The 9,108-nt window shown below is 38.3% G+C and overlaps 1 protein-coding gene across 1 annotated transcript; it reads left to right on the forward strand.

Moving 5' to 3' along the window:
- Positions 1-4,923: 4,923 nt before the first annotated feature.
- LOC107780988 (2-methylpropanoate--CoA ligase CCL4) lies at positions 4,924-7,397 on the forward strand. Its single transcript, XM_016601619.2, has one exon. The coding sequence runs from the start codon at positions 5,417-5,419 to the stop codon at positions 7,055-7,057; it is 1,641 nt and encodes a 546-aa protein (XP_016457105.2). The 5' UTR covers positions 4,924-5,416; the 3' UTR covers positions 7,058-7,397.
- Positions 7,398-9,108: the final 1,711 nt, after the last annotated feature.

Genomic DNA, 9,108 nt, shown 5'->3' on the forward strand with positions numbered 1-9,108 from the left:
CCTCAAAAGGAAAATGATTTATTAATTTAAGATTCATGATGTATCTTTCCCAATATGGAAAATTTGAGAAAATATCATTGATTAAATATTTTCACAACAACAACATACGTGTTAGGATAGCTACGCCTAAGGGATAAAAATATTCACCTTTACTGAAAATCCTTATCCTAAGAGATAAACATGGTAGCTGATATCCCTTTTAAATTCCCTCTCCCTTTAGGACTGTTGTATTGAGTAGTATTTAAGCATCGTTGTATTATACGCATAGATGAAGAAATAAACAGCTGATTCCTATAATACTTTCATGGTATTAGAGTGGAGTAACGAATCAATTCCCTCAACGACAACAAACCCTTCCATCACTACCTCTGTTATTTCATCCCAAAACATAGCTATAGTAGGTTCGACAGGAACAACTAATGAAGCTGGACAGGAACAACTATGTTCTGTGGTGATCTCAAATACTTCCAGTCTTAAGAGGCTATGATCTAGAAGGATATGTTGATGGAACTCATAAATGTCCATCCAAAATTATTGCTAGCAGTTCTCAGAAGAATGCTCTTCTGCAAAAGCCACCATTAATCCAGCCTACACTGCTTGGAGAAGACAAGATCAACTTCTCCTGAGTTGGCTTCTCTCTTCACTCACAAAAAGTGTTCTAGGGCAAGTCGTTGGATGAGCTACGACTCAAGACGTGTGGAAAACACTAGAGACCATGTTTGCCTCTCAATCAAAGGCGAGATTGATGCAGTTACGTCTTCAATTCCAGACGACTAAGAAAGGGACGCTATCTATGACAGATTATTTACAAAAGATGAAATCTACTGCTAATAATTTAGTTACTGTCGCGTAGCCCATTACTGATGAAGATTGTATGCTTCATATTCTTGGAGGGCTAGGTCCAGATTATGATGCCCTTGTTGTATGTGTAACCTCTAGACTTGTAACTATAACACTTGCTGATCTACATAGACTTTTGTTGATCCATGCGTCTAGACTTGAACATAGCACAATTGTTGAACAAGGTTTTGAAGAAGCAAACTTCTCTGGCATAAATTCCAATGCTAACTAATCCAAATCTATAAGAGATGGTGGTTACAAGAGATATTCTAATTCAAATTATTCGGGTGATGGGAGATCTAGTATAGGCCATGGTCGTGGAGGAAGAACTGGTAATGGCGCTCATGGACACAATTCCAATGGGCCCTCTCAATGTCAAGTGTGTAACAAGTTTGGACATACAGTTCTCAATTGCTATCATCGTTTTGATCATGCCTATCAAGCTGCTTTCCAAAACTCACATGGTTGCTTATGTTGCCCAGCCTTATATTCTGTCGGATCCTGCTTAGTATCCTGATTCGGGTTCCACAAATCACCTTACAAACGATCTTAATAATTTGACACTCAAAGGTTACTAAACTGGCACAGACCAGATCTTGGTAGGTAATGGAACAGGTTTGCATATTTCTCATATTGGTGGATCAAAATTGATGTCCACTTCGAAAGATTTGCATCTTAAAAATATTTTATATGTGCCTGAAATTATTAAAAGTCTATTGAGTGTGGCTCAATTTACTATTGACAATAATGTGTATTTTTAGTTTCACCCTCATCTTTGTGTTATGAAGGATCGAGCAACGGGGAAGGTACTACTGCAAGGTAGACTTGAAAATGGACTCTACAAGCTTTTCTCCTCTGGAAGATCTCGTTGGCATTCTGCAAATAAAATCCAAGCATATCTTGTGTCTAAATCTTCTCTTGATGTTTGGCATTGTCGTTTAGGAATCCTTCACTTAAAGTTGTTCAGGGTATTATTAAAACACTTTATTTACCAGTTCAAATAAATAAAAATTCTAGTGTTTGTTCATCTTGTCAAGAAGGCAAAAGCCATAAACAACCTTTTCCTGTTTTATCCTCTCTTTCTATACATCCATTAGACTTGATTCACTATGATGTATGGGGTCATGTTCCTTATTTAGCAAGCAATAAATTTCGATATTATATTTTTTTAGTGATGACTGTACAAAATTCACTTTGTATTATCCTTTGTTATCTAAAAGTGAAGTTTACTCTATCTTCTTGCGTTTTAAGTCATAAGTGGAAAATTATTTTGAATGCAAGATCAAAGTAATTTAGTCAGATTGGGGTGGTGAGTATCAAAAGTGTTCAAATTATTTTGAACAAACTGGTATAGGTCATCACATATCTTGTCCTCATACCCATGAACAAAATGGTTCTGCCAAACGCAAACAACACCAAATTGTTAAAACTGACTTAACCTTATTGCCTCATGCTTAATTGCCTCTTCACTTTTGGGATGATGCCTTTTCTACGGCAGTGTATCTCATAAATCGAATGCCTACTCCTATTCTTCGACATATTTCTCCTTATGAGAAGTTATATCAAAGAATTCCTGATTATAATTCCTTAAAGGTTTGTGGGTGTGCTTGCTATCCATACTTAAGACCTTATAACTCCAACAAGCTTGCTTTTAGATCATCTAAATGTGTCTTTCTGGGATATAGTGCAAATCACAAAGGCTACAAATGCCTTCATGTTCCAATTGGTTGTACATATATCTCTAGACATGTAGTATTTGATGAGTCTAGTTTTCCATTCATAAAACCCAAACACACTACATTTGAATCATCGTTTGCTACTCAAGCTGCCTCCACACTGCATGTGATAACTCCTGCCAGTTCAACTCATAATCCATTATCTCTATCTTCTTCACCTCTAGGTGTTAACTCCTCAATTCCATCCTCTTCTCCAATTCGTTCCAGCAATCCAGTTTGTTTACCCTCAACAGAACAAGGTTCTCTTTCCCCATTATCACATTCAACTGCTCCTACCTTGTCGCTTACTTTAAATCTCCCCATTGACTTGCCTCCTTTTCCATCTACTGTACCAACTCTAGAACCTAATGCACTTGCAAAGTCCAAACATCACAATCAGTCCTCTTTCGTTCCTCATCATATGGTTACTCGCCGTAAAGCCAAGAGTTCTCAGCCTCGTGCTAATCTGTCCACCAAGTATCCACTTCATAATTCATCTCTGCCTCTTGAGCCCACTTGTTTTACTCAAGACAATAAAAATATTCATTGGAGAAAAGCTATGCAAGAGGAATACAATGCCCTCATTCAGAATGGTACCTGGACTCTTGTGGCCGTAACTAATGCAACAAACATTGTTGGTAGTAAATAGGTGTTCAAGCTTAAACTTAATCCGGATGGCTCTATTGAGAGGTACAAGGCTCGTTTAGTTGCAAAGGGATTCAATCAAGAAGCTGGAATCGATTATCATAAAATATTTAGCCTGGTGGTTAAACCCACGACTATACATGTCATCTTATCTCTAGCCTTGTCCAAAGGATGGTGTTTGTGTCAACTTGACGTCAAAAATGCTTTTCTCCATGGAGAATTGCAAGAGGAGGATTACATGACTCAACCTTCAGGTTTTGTTGATCCTAAGTATCCTACACATGTTTGTCGCCTTCATAAATCTCTATATGGTTTTAAACAAGCCCTTCGAGCTTGGTTCGATAAGTTAAGAGCTGCCTTATTACATGTTGGGTTCATCTCGTCAAAGGCAGATCCTTCACTGTTTATTTGCAATTCTAATGGGATTTTGACCTTAATCTTGGTGTATGTTGATGATTTGATCATTACAGGTAACTCTGTAAATTTCATTACTGATCTAATCAACCAACTTTCCGCTAAGTTTGCGTACAAGGATTTGGGTATGCTTCATTATTTTCTGGAAGTTAAGGTCCATTACAATGGCTCAAATTTAGTTCTTTCTGAATCTAAATATATTCGTGATCTATTTCAACGTGCTAACTTAGAAAGGGAAAAGCCTATATCAACTTCTATGGTAGGTGGCTTGTAGCTCTCTAAATCTGGTAGTGAACCCTTCTCCGACCCAACTTTGTATCGCAACCTTGCAGGAGCATTGCAGTACATCTCGATTACTCGACCAGATGTATCCTTCTCTGTTAACAAGCTTTGCCAATTTATGCAATCTCTTATCCTTGCTCATTTTCAAGCTTTGAAACGAGTGTTATGTTATTTAAAGGGTACAGTTTCCTATGGGCTACATCTCCAGCGCTCCTCTAAGCTAACTATTTATGTTTTTTCTTATGCGGATTAAGCTGATTGTCTAGATGATAGGAGGTCTATACATGGATATTGCATCTTTCTTGGTCCTAATTTGTTTTTTTGGTGCTCAAAGAAGTAAAAGGTTGTTGCTCGTTCTAACACCGAATCTGAGTATAGAGGCTTAGTTGTTGCCACTGCTGAAATTACTTGGATTCAGCACCTTCTCCAGGAATTGTTTATACTCTTGCCTACCGCTTCAAAGCTTTGGTGTGATAATTTATCCGCTATATATCTCACTGCTAATCCCGTGTTTCATGCTCGCACGAAGCATGTTGAGCTGGACTTTCACTTCGGGCTGCACGACTCTCCAAAATTAAGATGTGAACTGCATGACCTATAAAAAATGATAGTAATGGGCACGACGTGCATGCGAATAATCTCCTAAATGTAAATTTGAGTCAACTGATCTGAAGAATATGACGTCATTGTTAGGATAGCTACACCTAAGGGATAAAAATATTCACCTTAACTGAAAAATCCTTATCCTAAGGGATAAATATATTAGCTGATATCCCTTGTAAAGTCTCTCTCCCTTTAGGATTATTGTATTGAGTAGTATTTAAACATCACTGTATTATACACATAGATGAAGAAATAAATAGCTAATTCCTATAATACTTTCAATACCCAGTATATTCCCAACATGTGAGATTAAATATTTGCACAAAACTAAAACAAATGCATTTGGATAAGAGGTTCCCGATAAGTTTTAATTTTTTAAAAACATTTCTGAAAACAAATGTAAAATATTTTTGAAAAACTTTAACCAAATAAGTTGTTCGAGAATTTGTCTAAGAGCTTTTTACATGCACCCAAATTCGGTACAAAAATATCCATAATAAACGGAGGGGAATCAAAATCAAGGCAAAATATCTCTAAAATTTCCATTTCACGTCCGCTTAGACCACTTCTAGCTAGGTTGATTCGTCAAACCACACACGCCCCTTTATCTGTCCTCTAGCCTCTTTTAAAAACATTTTAAGCTTTATCCATCTATATCTACAAATTCACTAATCCAACTAATTCTAAATTTTGCATTTAGGGCCCACTTAGAAACCATTATTAGTAATTTCTCCTTTATCAAAGTTCAAATTCGAATTTCATATATCCCACTACACGTTTTATATGGTGTTCCCTTTTTCAAACAAAAATATAGTAATTCCACGTAACTCGCTTTAACCCATCTGTCCCCTTGGATATATACTTCCCTAGGCTAAACGTATTAAGCATTGTCACACAAACAATAGAAAGCCTAACTGATGGATCAGCTAAAGCCAAGACCACCAAATTCAAGTCCTCTTACTCCTCTTACCTTCTTAGAAAGAGCTGCCACCATCTATGCCGATTGCCCTTCCGTTGTTTACAACAATATTACTCACACCTGGTCCCAAACCCATACCCGTTGTCTGAAAGTTGCTTCCTCAATTGCCTCTCTTGGTATCAATAGAGGTGATGTCGTGTCAGTTGTCGCCCCTAACGTACCTGCCATGTACGAGCTGCATTTTGCAGCTCCGATGGCGGGTGCTGTCCTTAACACCATCAATATCCGTCTCGATGCTCGCACTATCTCTATCCTCCTCTATCACAGCGAATCGAAACTTATATTTGTCGATTGTCAATCAAAATCGCTAGTTCTTGAAGCGTTATCCTTGTTTCCGCCGAAATCCAACCGTCCACTGCTAGTTCTCATCGAAGATGACGAATTCCCAACTCCACAAACCAGTGAATTCATCAGCACGTATGAGAAATTAGTGGAAAAGGGGGATTCGGGTTTCAATTGGGTTCGACCCAAAAGTGAATTTGATCCAATTGTGATGAATTACACCTCTGGTACAACCTCTGCCCCAAAAGGTGTGGTTCATAGCCACAGGGGACTTTTCATTATTTCATTGGACTCTTTACAACAATGGCTTGTTCCAAAACAGCCCGTTTATTTATGGACACTTCCTATGTTTCATGCTAACGGCTGGAGCTATCCTTGGGGCATGGCCGTAGTTGGTGGAACTAATATCTGTTTGAGAAAATTCGACGCCAAAATCATTTACGACTCCATCGAAAAACACAACGTTACTCAAATTTGTGCTGCTCCTGTGGTACTCAACATGTTGTCAAATTCCCCTGATAGCAAGCCTTTAAAAAACCCTGTTTATATTATGACTGCAGGATCTCCACCCCCTGCATCTGTCCTGTTTCGAACAGAGTCGTTAGGATTTGTAGTGCACCACGGATATGGGCTAACAGAAACTGGTGGGCTAGTAATTTCTTGTACGTGGAAAAATCACTGGAATAAATTGCCTGCAGCGGAAAGAGCGAGGTTGAAATCAAGACAAGGTGTGAGGACTATAGGGATGACTGAAGTGGACGTTGTGGATCCAGAATCTGGAGTCAGTGTAAAACGCGATGGTACGACGTTAGGTGAAATTGTCCTAAAGGGTTGCTGTGTTATGTTAGGGTACCTTAAAGACCCCGAGGGAACATTAAAATGTATGAAAGATGATGGTTGGTTTTACACGGGGGATGTTGCGGTTATGCACCCTGATGGGTACTTGGAAATTAAGGACAGGTCAAAGGATGTGATTATAAGTGGTGGTGAGAATTTGAGCAGTGTCGAAGTAGAGTCAGTGTTGTACGCACATCCAGCAATTAATGAGGCAGCGGTTGTGGCACGACCAGATGAATTTTGGGGTGAGACTCCGTGTGCATTTGTTAGCTTGAAAGGAAAAGAAAAGGCAAGTGAGAAGGATATTATAGAGTTTTGTAGAGCCAAATTGCCACATTATATGGTGCCAAAGACTGTGATTTTCAAAGAAGAGCTGCCAAAGACTTCAACTGGGAAAATTCAGAAGTTTGTGCTGAGAGATATAGCTAAAGGTACGGGGAAAAGGATGAGCAGAATGTAGAGATGAGTTAACTCGGCCTAGTTGTGTCAATGACTAGGTTCAACTCATTTGGATTTCTATACAAGTGTTTATCAAAAAGAAAAAAAAAAAACTTTGCATCTTTTTTCTTTTTTTTTGTATGTGGACAAAACAAAGAAAAATAAGAAATATGAATGTGGACACTTGCGTATGGTTGTTAAATTGTTAGTATCATGATGTTATGGACAAAACAAGGAAAAATAAGAAATATGAATGTGGACACTTGCGTATGGTTGTTAAATTGTTAGTCTCATGATGTTATGGTTTAAATAATTTATTGCTCCAGGTTTCTAGTTTCTATACGACTTTGTGGAGTTGACTTTTTGTCTTGTTATTCGGAATAACTTTCCGTCTATTTTGTTATTACTCCTAACTTTCTACTACTTGTAAAGTCGTATTTGTTGGGCTTTTGCGTCTATATCCGATTTTGGGTTCACAATTGAATCTATACCCATTTTACTAAAACAATTGCAAGCCTACTCACGTTAAAATTAACTTCAGACTTATCGGGTCTGCAGCTAAAAAAAAAAATAGTCTGAAGTGAAAAATAATTGCACTTCAGATGCAGTTAAGGTCATATAGGTCTGAAGTGCAGCCAATAGTTTCATGCACTTAAAACCAATAAGTCTGAAATGAAAAATTGCACTTCAGATGCACTTAAAGCCAAAAGGTCTGAAGTGCAATAAACGTTTTCCCACACTTAAGGTCAAAATGTCTAGTTTACCCTCAAAATGAGTAGCAACTGAATTGATACGCAGTTTAAAGGTTATGTGATTTAATTTAACACGAACGATCTAAGAATAGAAAATAATTGAATTAAAGAAAAACAAAACGATCAAACCAAACGTGAATGGACGATTAAGCCTGGCTTTATGATGAACACTGAGAGTTGGTTCCGATCACGCCCTCGAAACGGGCTCGGTTGCAACTAAATAAACAACCAGCTGAAGAACACTTTGAAAAGTAGAGAACAAAAATTGACTTTATTGCTTTGGTATGCATGCCAACAATGACCTTAGAAATGAAAAGGTTTGGTTTTCCTTTTTATATAGTAGGAGAGTTTCAATCCTAGTACAAGTCTAAATAAGGTAAAAATCTTTCTCTTCTGGTAAATTGTGATACGCCGTCGATATCGGGTGAGATTTGCGCCGTAATATCCGGTTAAGGGCGGATATTTTGGCTCATCGTTTGTCTCCTCTAACCGTCTTTCCCTTAGCCTCGGTTCTTTACTTTGCTCGAACTCGATTCTTCTCATGTTTGGCCATGTCCGATTCTTGGCGCACCATTCGTCTTCCCTGGGATTTGATCTATGGGAGCCCTCGGTTTTACCCGAGGCCATATACGACCGCGTTGTCTTCTCATTTCTTTATCGGGAAATCGAGGGTAACTTTATCCCTAATTTTACCCGCACACAGATAGTCCCCTAACTTTTTGGAGATCAGGTTTGTATGAACGATGAGAAGTGATTAACTGACCCCGGTTCCTTCTTCCATACGCCACAAGCGAGTTGACAAGTTAGTGAAATGTCCCATTAGTCGCGTCGTTCTGACTTCGGACACGTGTCAGTCGCCGGTTGATCATCCTCGGTGGGCATCAAATGCGAAACGTCACGTATTCATTATTTCCCTCCTATAAAAGCTCCAGTTTCCTTTTTTCACATTTTTACTTTCCGATTTCGAATCTTCTTGAGTTACCCTCAAATTTTTACTTGTTCATCATTCCCTCAAATATTCACAAATTGTTTTTCACTTCTTCATTTTTTCATCTTCGGTCTTCAAAGCTTCATACTTTGCCTTTAAATCTTTAAACTAGATCTTCAAATCTTCGTCTCAATCTTCAAACCTTTATATTTACAAAGAAAGATGGCAAAAACCTCAAAATCGGTGCCTCAAAACACAGCTCCTTGAACATCTTCCCAAGCCGCAGATACCGAAGCGACCCTTTTGGTAGCAACTCCGAAACCTTCCCTTAAAGAATTTATCCCCGGAGGCTGCTCCATAGATAACGATTTTAAGGTAAAAAAGCCTCCAAAC

This window comes from Nicotiana tabacum, chromosome 17, assembly GCF_000715075.1.
Source record: "Nicotiana tabacum cultivar K326 chromosome 17, ASM71507v2, whole genome shotgun sequence".
Lineage (NCBI taxonomy): Eukaryota > Viridiplantae > Streptophyta > Magnoliopsida > Solanales > Solanaceae > Nicotiana > Nicotiana tabacum.

Excerpts from the sequence above, each read along its gene's own strand:
- LOC107780988 (XM_016601619.2), top strand. The coding sequence starts at position 5,417 with ATGGATCAGCTAAAGCCAAGACCACCAAATTCAAGTCCTCTTACTCCT.